At 36.4% G+C, this 14,354-nt stretch overlaps 1 protein-coding gene across 1 annotated transcript in view; it reads left to right on the top strand.

The window, feature by feature from the left end:
* The window catches only part of LOC107739626 (sodium/hydrogen exchanger 3-like), a 15,142-nt gene extending 950 nt beyond the window's left edge, over positions 1 to 14,192 (top strand). The window contains exons 2-16 of the mRNA XM_016551792.1: positions 4,292 to 4,594; positions 5,311 to 5,471; positions 5,650 to 5,728; positions 7,592 to 7,769; positions 7,901 to 8,121; positions 8,216 to 8,418; positions 8,621 to 8,710; positions 9,790 to 9,860; positions 9,980 to 10,109; positions 10,337 to 10,500; positions 10,655 to 10,772; positions 10,958 to 11,131; positions 12,697 to 12,748; positions 12,855 to 12,935; positions 13,426 to 14,192. Coding sequence (XP_016407278.1) covers positions 4,292 to 4,594; positions 5,311 to 5,471; positions 5,650 to 5,728; positions 7,592 to 7,769; positions 7,901 to 8,121; positions 8,216 to 8,418; positions 8,621 to 8,710; positions 9,790 to 9,860; positions 9,980 to 10,109; positions 10,337 to 10,500; positions 10,655 to 10,772; positions 10,958 to 11,131; positions 12,697 to 12,748; positions 12,855 to 12,935; positions 13,426 to 13,694 — 2,294 coding nt within the window. The 3' untranslated portion in view covers positions 13,695 to 14,192. The remainder of the gene's footprint in view (positions 1 to 4,291; positions 4,595 to 5,310; positions 5,472 to 5,649; positions 5,729 to 7,591; positions 7,770 to 7,900; positions 8,122 to 8,215; positions 8,419 to 8,620; positions 8,711 to 9,789; positions 9,861 to 9,979; positions 10,110 to 10,336; positions 10,501 to 10,654; positions 10,773 to 10,957; positions 11,132 to 12,696; positions 12,749 to 12,854; positions 12,936 to 13,425) is intronic.
* The last annotated feature ends 162 nt before the right edge of the window (positions 14,193 to 14,354 follow it).

Genomic DNA, 14,354 nt, shown 5'->3' with positions numbered 1-14,354 from the left:
TTTTAACATGTACATGTAATATTTATTTATTTATTTATTACAGTGTGGTTAAGTTAAGGTTCGGTACCTTTTCATGACTTAAATGTTCGGTAATGGGTGACGTTATTTTGTTAAAGAACGTTTTGGATTTTTTTACCGGGAATTTTTCCACCCTATTTGGCAGTCTGAATCATGGTATTGCCATGTTTGCCCAAATTTAGAAGGTAAAATTTACTCTCACCGAATGAATCTCACTGAATGTGCACATCTGACAGCTTATTATTGAATGGGAATCAAATAGGTTATCTGATATCTTTAATATCGGATTACAGGCCATCTCTCGAGAGTCATATTTCGCCAGACGAAAGCACTTCAAATCAAAATAGCCTACTAAATGCAGTCCTGACAAATACAAGATACTTTTCTTTTAATCCTCATATTAGTTATCAGTAAATTTTATCTAAATCAATTTTTTTTTTCTATAAAATGCTTCCGCAAAGAACACTGCACAATGAATAAAGCTGGCCAGCTTTCTTTAGCTACACTTCTTTCTTTATATAAAAATTAGACAGTATTTGGAAGGTGGACTCATCCGAACCGAACAGTTACTCAGTTGTCTGAGGAATCAGTTTCATAATAAAGTAGTATTTATGCATGCCACCTACAGGCTTCATGGAGGTACTACAGACTGAATGCTTACATCAATGTTTTTTGGCACTGGCATAAAAAGACGGCAAGTGACCTGACCTGTTTAAGAGTCAATGGAGATTTAACAGGAGACAGAGTGGACAAGACTTAGCATAGAATACAAAGAGCACAGTGTTATGAAGGTTGAGTTCAAGGTGATGAGCAAGTTTAGACAAGCTGAATGTTTTAAAAATGGAAAGCAAAGGTGCATTAGCATTAAACAAAACAACAACTTCCTTTGCCATAGTATGTGTGGTCTAAAAGTTCTTAGTACATTTCGCCAATAAAATAGACAAAACACACTGATAAAAAGAAAACAAAAAACAATCACTCAGAAATTACTGGTAAATTTCACAAATAACTAAAAAGAAACATCGAGTAACGCATTTCTAATTAAACAACTCTTTAAGGAAAAAAATAAATAAATCAGTATTTTCTTGTAAAATGAACTTTGAAAAATGTAACGCATATTTAGACATCTGTAATTCTGCATTTGAAAGTCAAGTAAAATCTGGTTTATCCTGTTTGTCATAATACCTCAAGAAAAATAATAAGCCAATCAATTTATTTATTTATTTTTAGTTTCACAAATTCAATTGCAAAATCTATTGCTGCACTGTAGGTCAATGACAGGCTTAAAATAAATACTGCTAAACTACTGACTGCTAAAGACACTTTTTAAAATGTCTTTTCAATAATTAATTAATTTAGTTTGCTTTGTTTCGGCAAATACAGTTAATAAATAAATTGTGAATGTCATGCAATTAATTGGATTCAAATGTTTCATAAATTGACAGCCTAATGTTAAAGTCTGAAGGTGATTGCTTACTGTATTTCTTTGTGTTTCATGTCAATGTGACCTGCCGTTTTACATCCAAATTCTGTGTGCGCAAAGATCCCATGTTCATAAACTCGCAGCCTCTGTTAATTGGCTGTTGGCAAGAAGCAAATGAGGTATATAATTTATATTTAGTTCCAGGACATGATCTGTAACACATCACTGGCAATGGACAAAGCTGGAGAGATCTACTCTGAGAAATTACAGTGCTGAAACAATACCTTACTGCTAGTTAATAATGTACTACATTAAATAATTAATGGGCCGCCTGAATCTTTGACTTTCCTCAAAGGCACAGTGTCAGGTCAGCTTTAGGCAAGGCAAGGCAAGGCAAGTTTATTTGTATCGACAGTGTCAAACGCAGCACTGAGATCTAGTAGTACCAGCACTGATATTTTGCCAGATTCAGAATTTAAGCGAATATCATTTATTATCTTAATGAGCGCTGTCTCTGTGCTGTGATGCGGTCGAAAACCAGATTGAAAATTGTCCAGGTATCCATTTGAGTTTAAGTATTTGTGCAATCTTTAGTGCATGATAGTCAAAATCAGACTGTAGTACAATGTTCATTTTCAGATTTAACGAATTGAAGTAAACCACAACCAATACACACTTAAAAAAACACACCCACTAAAACACCAACATATCCAATAAAATAACCAATTACAATATGTAGGATTACTGGGATATATATACTGTATATAAAATTTCCCATCCTTCCACAATTTATATTAAAAAGGGCACAAATATAACAATAGCTATCTTTTACTTATTAAAATCATTATTTAATTTCTGACAGAAATTTAAAAAGATAATAATTGTGTCCCTTAGAGAAAGTCACCCCTGTGCATTGCAACATGCATCAAAGAGGCTGTAACGTATTCGCAATACCAGGACTTGATGTACGACATACTCTCGAATGTTGACCGTTGATTCTATTGCCGAGGTATGCAGTTATACTCACTGTACAAGTCGACGGTACTGATTGCAAAGACATAAAAAAAAACTACATCAATCATTACTTAAGACTTCCATAAAAGACGCATGCTACTATTTTAATACTCTCAATTGTTAAATAATTTTAGCTCACTCGTAAAAACATTAAGTCAAGGTCACCCACAGCATAATGGACATGAACGTCCCCCTGAAGCTGTAACTTTCCTGATGTTTTTTGATATCGGGTGTAACATACAAGAGAGGGGTCAACAAGGTGCAGAACAGTTTACTAGTTTAGGCCAGCTCTGTTTGTTAAGCATTACAGCCTTTATTGCCCAATCACACAGTCGGCGGGATGTAAACTATTTAACTACCCCAAACCCAAGAGTAAACACATATTCCACATAAAAATCTAATAGTGTAGTCTGTAATTGTTGGTTGGCTGAACAATTGCAGCTTTAAAATATGACACGTTTGAACAGACCATGATAAAATAACACAGATCAAAGTGAAATAAACCTGTTGCATAATCATTTACATGCTACAAAGACACTGTAAAGTTCTGTAATTGTGGGCATTCAAATGTATAATCTCATTGAGATGAAAGCATGACAGACCTTGTCTGGCAGCGACAAAGCTTTTAAATGCTGTATGAAATAATCCAGCGAGTCATCCAATAGGAAAGGACTCATTTCTCTTACTTAGAAATAAGAGCAAATTGAGAGCAAATGAAGTGTTTTGCTTAAATATTCTGCTTCTCAGATTTTTCACTTAATAAAATGACCCCAGTAATCCTACGTGTCTATTAAAGTATACAGACAAGATCTCACTAAAGTCTCAAACTGTGCTCAGATCAAACATTTCTCATCATAACATACTACCAAAACCAAATGAATAAGGTATAGGTGCAGTGATATGCTGTCTACTCCTTCATGGTGAAGATGATACAAACAATCCAATAAGATTGATAGATTGTTAGATTGTTAAGCCTCACTATATTAACTAGCTTACCTTAAACATTGAGCAGGATGAGCGGTCCATCCGCCTCGAACTTCCTTTCCTGCAGAAGATGACGAAACATCAATATCAGTGGCACAGCTTAATTTTTTAGCTCAAGTAACTGATGTTAAATGAATCACATGAAACACAAAGTTCCTGTGAACTAAAGAGTTTCAATTGTTTGTCCATTTCACAAAGAGAGTTTAATGTGTTTATAAATAATGTTTCTTCAGTCACAGGCAATCTTGGAGCTGTGAACTTTTACACTTCTCAGTCTCTCACTAGTTTCTCTTCAAACAATGACTTGCATCACATTTTGTTACTTTTCTGATAGTCATGAGAATTTCAACATTGTCATTTCTGATACATCAAAGTTGAGTATCGAAGTACTGAGTTGGACATTCTGAGGTGGAACATTTCTGACATGGATTAAATGACTCCTTTGTCTTGGTAAGATTAATTATATCTAGCAATTTATCCAAAATACACAACATTTTACACAATAATGTACATGTTGTAATGTACATATAAATTAGAAACAAAATACAGTTTTAATGCGGTTCATATAATTAAATGTGACTTACGAAATTAAAATGCTGAAACTTATTATAAACTCAAAAGCTGAAGAATGATGTTTGACATACACTATTCTTCAAAAGTCTGGGATCAGTAAGATGTATTTTTTTTCTTTTTTAAAGAAATGATACTTTTATTCAGCAAGGACACATTAAATTGATCAAACGTGACAGCAGTGGAAACGGACTAAATCAGCATATTAGGACAATGTGAAACTAAAACCTGAATAATGACTGCTAAAAACTCAGCTTGTCATCATCTGTCTTCTCTTTTTAGTGTGTGAGCTGAACCACAGTGTCACCAGTGTGTTCCCAGAGAGTGGTCTGCTCATCATGCTGGGCTTTATTTTGGGAGGAATCGTCTGGGGAGCAGACAAGGCGCAGACTTTCAAACTGATCCCCACCAACTTCTTCTACTACTTGCTTCCCCAGATCATCTTGGATGCAAGTTACTGCATGCCAAACAAACTATTCTTCAGCAACCTGGGTGCCATTCTTATCCATGCCATTATTGGAACATGCTGGAATGCGGGCACAGTGGGCATTGCACTATGGGCCTGCTATGAAGGAGGTGCAATGGGTAAATCTGAGTTTTACAATGACATTTACTTAATGATCATATGACACTGAAGACTGGAGTAATGGATGCTGAACATGAATAAGCTACATTTTAATATAAATTTGAATAGAAAACTATTACGTTCACAATTATATTTCTAGGGGCAAAAGGGAAGTAACACTTTAAAACTAGATAAAAAAGTTTGTCAAGACAAACTTTAGGTTGGCTTGAGAAAGCCTAGCCTGAAAGTTTAAAGCAGCTGTAAAAGCTTTAAGTTTAAAACTTTAGATAAATAGATTAGATAGATGTTACTATCATGATTAGCTTGACACAGTTTAAAAGTTTAGACAGACAGTCAGAATATCTTAATAGCTCACTCTCTTGTTCTGCTTAAATACTGGTTCCTCTTGACATTGACGAGGAGCAGCTGGTAGGTCCAGTCACCTAGATTAGGACAGGGAAGAGCACAGAAAATAGGACAAAACATACAACAAAAACTACAACTCCCAGCAGGCCGTTGGGTCCACTGGAAGCACATCAATGAATGACATACACCATGATTACGAAACACAAATTCATACGTCCTGGGACGTAACAACTGTTCTTTAAATGGTAATAATATTCACAATATTACTGTTTTTACTGTATTTGTGACCAAATAAATGAATAAACGCAGTCTTGGTGAGCATAAGAAACTTACACAAGTTTCAGTTACTAACAGTTTCACTAAACCTCAGGGAACTTGAACATCGGCCCTCTGCAGTTCCTGTTGTTTGGTGCTCTGATAGCTGCCGTGGACCCGGTGGCAGTGATTGCCGTGTTTGAGGAAGTGCATGTGAATGAAGTACTTTACATCCTGGTATTTGGAGAGTCCCTGCTCAATGATGGAGTCACAGTGGTGAGTCTCAGTTTTTCTCAACAACTCTAAATGTCACGGCTCATTTTTTTTAAAGGAATCATGGCATTTTCATTTAAAAATGTACTTGAATGTCAAGTAAATATTTGATAATAGTATTTGATGGCTATTACATCCATCTAATATTATCTCTCTCTCTCTCTTGTTCTGTCTGTCACAGGTGCTTTATAATGTGTTTGATGCATTCGTGTCTCTGGGAGGCCCGAAAATCAATGCCGCAGAGATTATCAAAGGAATAGGTATGGACACAGACAATGGGGTGCATAACTCTTAGATTGTTCCCTAATAAACACCAATTGACACCAGTGTTATTTTAGTAGCACTGGTATACTATTATACTTAGATTAGATTAGATTTTACAATTATACTTACATTTTTAAATATATTTTTACTTTAATTATAGTTCAAGTTTTTATTGTGCTTTTTTTTTTCTTTTCTTCGTTTTTAATCAATTTAGTTTTATTAAGTTTTAGTTTTGGTTATTTTAGTACTTCAACTTAAGGTCCACATGAAATCAAAATTGACATTATTTACTTTGTTAGCTCACATTGCTTGTCTGGAGGTGAACAATTAATCCATGCAAGTTAATCCACTGAAAAAAAAAAGTTTGTCTTGGTAATCTTTAATCAAAATCTGAATATTTGCTTCCACTCTGGAATGACATTCCTTCTCTGATGACATCAGTTTGACCAGAATATCCTTGACCACTCCCCTCTAACCGTTAGTTTGCTACGAATGAGAGGATGTGCGCTAAAATAAATCCCCACCCTCTATTCAATATTCTGTTTCAGTTGGAAATACATCACAATACTGAAGTTGGCAGCAACTTACATTTCACGCTGACTTTAAAGGGGTGGTTCATTGCGATTTCACTTTTTTAACATTAGTTAGTGTCTAATGTTGTTGTTTGAGCATAAACAATATCTGCAAAGTTACAAAACTGTAAGTTCAATGCAAACTGAGATATTGTCTTTTAAAATTCTGGCAGTTTAATGCCTACAAAAACGGCTGCTAGGGACTACAACAAGTTACTTCCCGGGTTTGTGACATCACAAACCCAGATAAACCCCGCCCTCTGGAAAAGGCAGCAAAGGGGGCGAGGCCATGCAGCGCTGCTTTAGAGAAGAGGAAGAGAAAACTAGAGGTGCACGTAAAAATCTATTCATATATGAATCGCGATTCTGTCTTCTAACGATTCTAATGGATTCACAAGTTTCAAAATCAATGTTCTAAATCAGCGGTTCTTAATACTGTTTCTCGCTTCCCCCTGCTCTGCACACATCTCTCTCTCTCTCTCTCTCTCTCTCTCTCGTTCAGCTCACCTCCAACAATGAACTGTTACAATTATATGCTTATTTTCACATAGTTATGAGAAGCCTTAAACATGGATACGCGTGCAGTTGCTGTACTGTATTAAAGCTTTAATCAGGATAAAACAGTATATTAAAAGCTAACATAAGCAGTAGCATTTACAAATAACAGCATATCTAAAAGTATGAGACAACAACAAACAAAAAACATAGGCCTAACATTAAAAGCCGTGCTTGCACAGGTGCCGCACGATCCTCTTCAATAATATCCTCTGCGTCTCAATCGGGCTCAAATTGATAAGCAATATAGACAACGTCATTGTTTACAATACAACCGGAGCACATGCCGCCGAGGTGAGGGGCGGGACATTTAGACGAGCTCTAGAGGTGGTTTAGCCAATCACAACACACTGGGCTAGCTAACCAATCAGAGCCCATCGCCTATTTCTGAGGGCGGGGCTTCATAAAAGAAGGAAATGATCAGCCCGTTTCTCAGAAAAGGGACAGAGAGGTGTGGAATAAAGGTAAATTATGTGAAAAATAATGTGTTTTTTAAAAAACGAAGCATTAACATGTTAGACTGCACCCCATAAACACAATCAAGCCTAGAAAAAACCCAGTGAACCACCCCTTTAACTTAAACAAAATGTGAAATGTTGCCTTGGCCTCTAGCTGAAATAAAATAAGTTTAAGTTTTATTTATTATTTTAAGTAATGGTTTTTTTATGGTTTTAGTTTTACGATAATAACCCCTTTTGACACCCCCTCACAACACATTTTTTGCTCTCTTAGTTTCGTTCTTTGTTGTGGCATTTGGAGGCTCCTTTCTTGGTGTTGTGTTTGCCATTCTGATATCCATGCTGACCAGGATCACCAAGAACGTCCAGGTCATCGAAGCCGGCTTCATCATTGTGCTTGGCTACTTGTCTTATCTGACGGCTGAGATGCTCTCACTCTCTGCGATACTTTCGTAAGAGCTTCTTAAGAAATCAATGCTTTCCTGATAAATGCATAAAAATAATTACATTTAAAAATTTGTAAATTAATGTAAACCATTTGTTTACAATAGTCATTGTTTACAATAATCATTGACTGTGACAGGATCACTTTCTGTGGTGTCTGCTGTCAGAAGTACATCAATGCCAACATGGATGAAAAATCTGTCACAACGTTACGTTACACTCTGAAGGTGATGGCCAACGGCTCAGAGACCATGATCTTCGTCTTCCTGGGAGTTTCAGCCATTGATAAAAACATCTGGGTTTGGAACACTGGCTTCATCCTTCTCACTATCTTCTTTGTCGTTATATTCAGGTTCATTGGTTAGTTAAAGTCATGAATTCCTTGTAAATGCTTCCTAAAACTCTGTTCATGTTCATGAAAACTGACGTCAGTTGTGGGTTTCTTTATATGCAGGTGTTTTCTTCCTCAACTGGATCTTGAATCAGTCTCGTCTGATTCCTATCGACATCACAGACCAGTTTGTAATGGCCTACGGTGGCCTGCGAGGAGCAGTGGCGTATGGACTCGCGGCCATTTTAGATGAGAAGAAGATCCCAGAGAAGAATCTGATGCTTGGTACCACACTCATTGTGGTGTATTTCACTGTCATTCTTCAGGTGTGACCCTTCAATCACTCATTCTGACCATAACTAGTGCATACCATGGATCTGTTGCAAAAGCATGGATGTCACTTGAATTCATAAGGCCTGTGATTATAAACTTATAAAAGTGGGCATTTTGTGATGTTCTCAGTTGTTCTCATCTGATGACGCACATGGTTTGGCTAACTTGAAGTCACTGTGTATATTATTTTTGTAGGGGATCACCATGAAACCACTGGTTCAATGGCTGAAGGTTAAAAAGGCAACTCATTCGGATCTGACTCTCAATGGAAAAATGAACAACAGGGTAAAAAACACTCATGACAGTTTATCCCTCTACTTTTTTTTAACATTAATGATTCCCTATTTGCATAACAATAACTTCGTTTTTTTATTTGTTTATAATAACAAAACCTAAAAAAAATAAATCAAGTAATAATGATATGATATTAAATAATGTGACCTTAACCCACTGCTATACTGTCAGGACAACAACAAAAAAAGGAAATCTTTACAGGACTACAACATTCTCCAAGCTATAAACAAACACATAATAATATTCAGGGCTTCTCCCTTAAACAACTTTAAAATGCATTTTGTGGCCATATACATATACTAAGGGAGTAATTCTGTAATGTCACCTCACCTGAATATGTCTTTGTGAGCACCTTTTCTTTTGGCTTGTGGAGTAAACAGTTAGTTGTTTTTCCATTAATCTCATTCAACTGGCAAAGTACTGCTAGTAGAGTATGTCTGAATGCGCGAGGAAGTTTGGAGGCGCGAGAAACCAACCAACAGATTCAGTTGAGCATGTGCATGAGTGAGCCATGGAACCGCTTCGAACAATTCAAATTCAAACTCCTTACATTTAATCGACGTCCATGATTCAGACCGGTTCAACCGATTCATTAAAAAGAACTGATTCAAATGAGTCATTCATCTCTGAATCGGACATCGCTTGTTCCGAATCTGATTCTAAACAGCTGACAGAATACAATGTAAAAATATCTGTAAATGAGCTTAAATGTTGTCAAGAAAAAATTAACGCTTTTTTGCGTTTTGCAACGCTACCTAACAACTTATAAAACAAAACAACTTTGCATCTGAAAATCTAAATAATTAGGCTATTAAAAATATCGACTCACCTCATTTTTGAGAAATTATGTAGCCTAAATACCCTCACTCCCTACTGCTAGCGTCTCTACTACAGTACAGCCTACATGACACACTGGCTTATTATGGATAATTTCCACACTGCAAATATGATTTAGTCCATATGCGCAGTTTCAGCTAAATGGACAACATCTAAGTAGTGGTAACTGTCAACATCAAAAAATGAAATACAATAAGGGTGATACCATTGTGTGTGTGTGTGTGTCTCTATAGGCTTTTGAACACATACTGACAGCAATGGAGGACATCTGTGGCCGAATGGGAGATAACTGGTGGACCAGACAGTGAGCATTTAACTTTAGGAAAAAACAAAAAAACAAACATATAATTTGTGTTTGAGAACTTTTACTCAGTTTCTCTCTCTCTCTCTCTCTCTCTCTCTCTCTCTCTTTCTCTTTCTTAGTTGGAACTATTTTGAAGACAAGTATGTCTGCTGGCTACTACTGAAAAGCGATGCCAGAAAGCACAAAGACCCGATCTTTGGTGCCTTCCACAAACTCAATCTGGAGGATGCCACTAAATATGTAACTGAGGTGAGAGTATCACCAGTTTCTATTTCCAGTTTTACTGTAATGTTTTGTTAATTGCTAAAATGTGTTCTGTTTCCAGTTTTCAGTAGGTACTGTTGTAATTATGTATTTTTCAAAGCCTCATAATAATTTCAAAATTTCATCAACTACTGTATGTAGTGAATGATATGAAGAATTAATGTGTTTTACACACACGCATATATATAAATAATACTTTTTTTCACATTTAGGGTGAACGCAAAGGTTCTCTGGATTTCATTCGTAATTATGACAGTGCCTCTGTAGACTTCAAGAAGAAGCTTGCTTTAGAGTATGGAGACATCACGCCTTATATCACGGCTGACATGTCAGAATATGATTTTGGCATTGACAATGTTCCAGTGACCTCTGTTATGTAAGTATTTTGTCAAGTGGTTACAATTTTTGAAACTCAATGCAGTTGATAATGTTTCATGAGGTTTTACGAGAAAATTGCACAAATATAGATGGCTAAATGTGTTGTGCTAAATGCATGTTGACTACAATTATTTGGACTTCTTTCAATCTAGGAAGAACCCAATTCCATCTGTATCCCTCGATATCCATGAGCAAGACAGGAAGAGCATGCCTGATGACCTCAGTGCCCATCATCTATTAGATCAGCATCTGTACAAGAGCAGAAGAGATGTAAGAACTGTCCTGATCACTCAAACCATAATTCCATTCTTTTTTTGTTCCTTTTTTTTTTTTTACATGGAATATTGTTTTCTTATCAATATTTGGATATCTTATCACAATACACCTGCCCAGTGAAAAAGCTCATCTGAATCCCATTCCATCCAAATCAATCCATTTCTTCTGTTTTTAACCAGAACCGTCCCACTTACAGCCGCAGTCACTATAACACCTCAGAGAATCCAGATGAAATGCAGGAGATCTTCCAAAGAACCATGAGAAGCCGCCTTGAGTCCTTCAAATCGGCTAAGATGGGTGTCAACCCTGCCAAGAAACTCTCCAAACATCCCAAGAAGGATTCAACACATAAGGTATTAGACTGTCTACTTTTAGTTAAAGGTCCCATATTGTCAAAACTGAAATTTCCTGGCTTTTTTCATGATCACTGAGGTCTAGGGGCTATTTAACTACCATATAAGTTTCAAAACAGTCAGTCCACAGTAAAATGCACACAGCCTGCATAAAGTAGCTGTGATTTTTCAAGAACCGTTGTGACTTCCGTAAAAAGTTGACGTCAGAACTATACAGTCACTGCCTTCAGTCACCACCTCGAGCACCGCCCACCGTCCCACTCTCCTTTTGCCAAACCCCCAGACAACATCGCATCCATGCCATTGCTGAGCAACGACAGCACGGAAACATGTCGAAAAGGTTAACTTTAACCACGAAACCAGATCGGCCGACCTGTAACGTTACACTCTCACTCAAAGGATGGACGATCTGACAGGATTGTTACTATGAGGTGATCACATCTAACGTGTATAGTAAAGACAAACTCACCGTGTCTATCTAGTCATGATGAAGATGTATATACATTTCAATTTCAGCAGGCAACTATTTTTACAGCTACATTATTGTTCCAGCCACAATTAATCACAACAATGTATATACAATTACAAATGATTATATATAAATCGTCAGTTTGTTGTTTTGCACACATGCACACAGACATTATTTCATACACGACATAGTCGTGAGATGCAAGAAACATAGACATATGGCAAGAAATCTGTAGACGCGCCCATAACAACAAACGACAATACTTTATTTAACCTTTTCTGATAAGAAGTGTGCGCTGCAAACGCGAGCATTTTTGACGATCGTTTCTGTCCAGTCTGCTCGTTTTATCGCGTTTAACCACAGCTGTCGTCGGTTTTTTGTCTGGCAGTGGCAGCAGATATGCGATCAAATTTCTAATTTGAGGCTGTATTACGTCGATTCTGGCACCCAACATCACAACAAGATTGTGTAGATCCTTATGTAGCCGAATCTGCGCTGGTTTGAATGGGCCGCCTCCAGTTTCCCCTTTGTTTTGCTGCCTCCAGCTAGCGCTGTGACGTCGGCTGACCCTAGTTACCTGTGGTTGGCCTGGCCGTGCGTCACTCAGAAAACAACAGGCCAATCAGAAGAGAGGCTCATGAATATTAATTAGCCAAAAGACCTATTCTCAGCAGAGCTCCTGAGAGAGGAGCTGTAAAAATATATTGAGATGGTTTTTGGTACTTATACCGCAAAAATATATTCTTAAGGACATCAAAACCTAAAATAAAACTCCAGAAAGTTGTAAAATATGTGACCTTTAAGTATCTTTTGAAATAGAGTTCAATGTATGATGTCTGCATTCACAAAAAATACATCAATAAAATAATAATAATAATTAAATAAATAAATACATACATACATAAATAAATAAATAAAATAAAATAAAAGGACTGTTTTGGGTAGCAAAAAAACGTGGATAACATCAAAACTGAAAAATTTTTTTAAAAAATACTTAAGAAATTAAGAAATATGTTAAATTGGGTTTAAACATTTTTTATTATCAATTTTGATTCTAATTATACACAATACTTGAATTTCTAATGTGTATTTTAAGCCTAATGGAAAGCCAGCAGACCCACACAGAACCCATCCATATGGAGATGAAGGTATATATATTTTTTTATATATATTTGATATTACTTATACAAGTACTGGAATTATAATTATTTTAGCATGAATATATATGAATGTTATTCTGTTTTGTCCAATCAGATTTTGAGTTTTCTGCTGACAGCACCTCTAGCAGTGAAATTGCTGGTCATTTCCACAGGAGAAGCACAAACACACCTGGTGGTAAGAATCAAGCTGCATACTGAATTCATGTGACATATTGTACATTGAACCCTTTTCGCATTTCCGGGGTTCTTTGAACATTGTTGGGTAAACTTTTATAGTGGTGAACGGAAACAAATTCAATTTGACATTCCCATTTGTCCAATAGGAAAATAAAAATTATAGCATTTCTATGACCTTACAAAAGAGTATAGAGAGATTGATTGTATTAGTTGGAAGAGCATAAGAAACAGTCACACAGCAGCGTTAACTAGTTTTCTGTAACACAATACAGTTGTAAATGCACATTAAATAAAAAAATACATTTAAATATAAAAAACTTTGCTAGATTAACAGCGTTAATAACTGTGGAAACGTGTCATCACAGTCTGTCAAAAAGATCCATATCAATTTACATTAAGTGTGCAAGTGAGTAGAAAAAATACCTATTATTTTATGGTTGTTTCCATGGTGTCTCGTTTCAATATCATAATTACTTTAATTACTGCAGCTGGTGTTGATAATCCAGCATTCATACCTGAGATGGACACCTCTCCACCCATGCGAAACCCACCCTGGCAAACAGAGACAGGGAACAACACGGCTGTGGCACCTTCCCAGAGAGCTCAGGGACGATTGCCCTGGACGCCCACCAACATGAGACATCTAGCACCGCTGAGAATGAGCACCCGCTCCACAGACTCCTTCGTGATGGCTGATGCTTCGCTTGATGAGGAAGCACCTGAGGAAAAGCCCGGAACACATCATACTAGATTGTAATCTGATATATTTCCATCCGCTCTCATTAACCTGCCAAACATGCGATTAGGTAAATCCTTTCAAACTGAGACTGTGTTTCATTTTAGGTGGTTATTATGTCATGAGCCCACAGATTAGAGAATCATGGTGTTGATAGTATATTCATTACATAGCATCGTATAACTTGAAGTACTGCTGTGGTTTTACCTACTTGTATATAAAAAACAGGGAAGAGAATAAATACGGATTTAGAAGAGACATTGTCATTGAAATACTTATGTTTGTGGTTACGGAATGTTTCTTTATACAAATCCAAGTTGTTGTGGAAGCTGTTATAGCACTTTATTGCATTGAAAGCATGCTAGAACATAGAAAACATGGAGCTCAAAAGACAAAATCATTATACTCTTAAATATATTTAGCCAAATAATAACTGCAAGCACTTGTCTATTGGTTCTGTATTCTGGCACATCTTGATATTTTTTGACCTTGGGCATGTTGGTCTATATACATTTTTAAACTCGGCATGTTGTATATGATTATTTATTATTGCATAGTCATTCTGTGGGTGCTTCTTTGTAGTATCACAATGTCTGTTTCTGCATTTCTGTAATCTTACAATGATTTATTTTTGTGTTTTACTCAAAGCTATTAATGTTTTATTAATCGAATTAAGACCAT

Source organism: Sinocyclocheilus rhinocerous, unplaced genomic scaffold (assembly GCF_001515625.1).
Source record: "Sinocyclocheilus rhinocerous isolate Xijiao unplaced genomic scaffold, SAMN03320098_v1.1 scaffold314, whole genome shotgun sequence".
Lineage (NCBI taxonomy): Eukaryota > Metazoa > Chordata > Actinopteri > Cypriniformes > Cyprinidae > Sinocyclocheilus > Sinocyclocheilus rhinocerous.
This window is presented reverse-complemented; position numbering and strand designations above follow the sequence as displayed.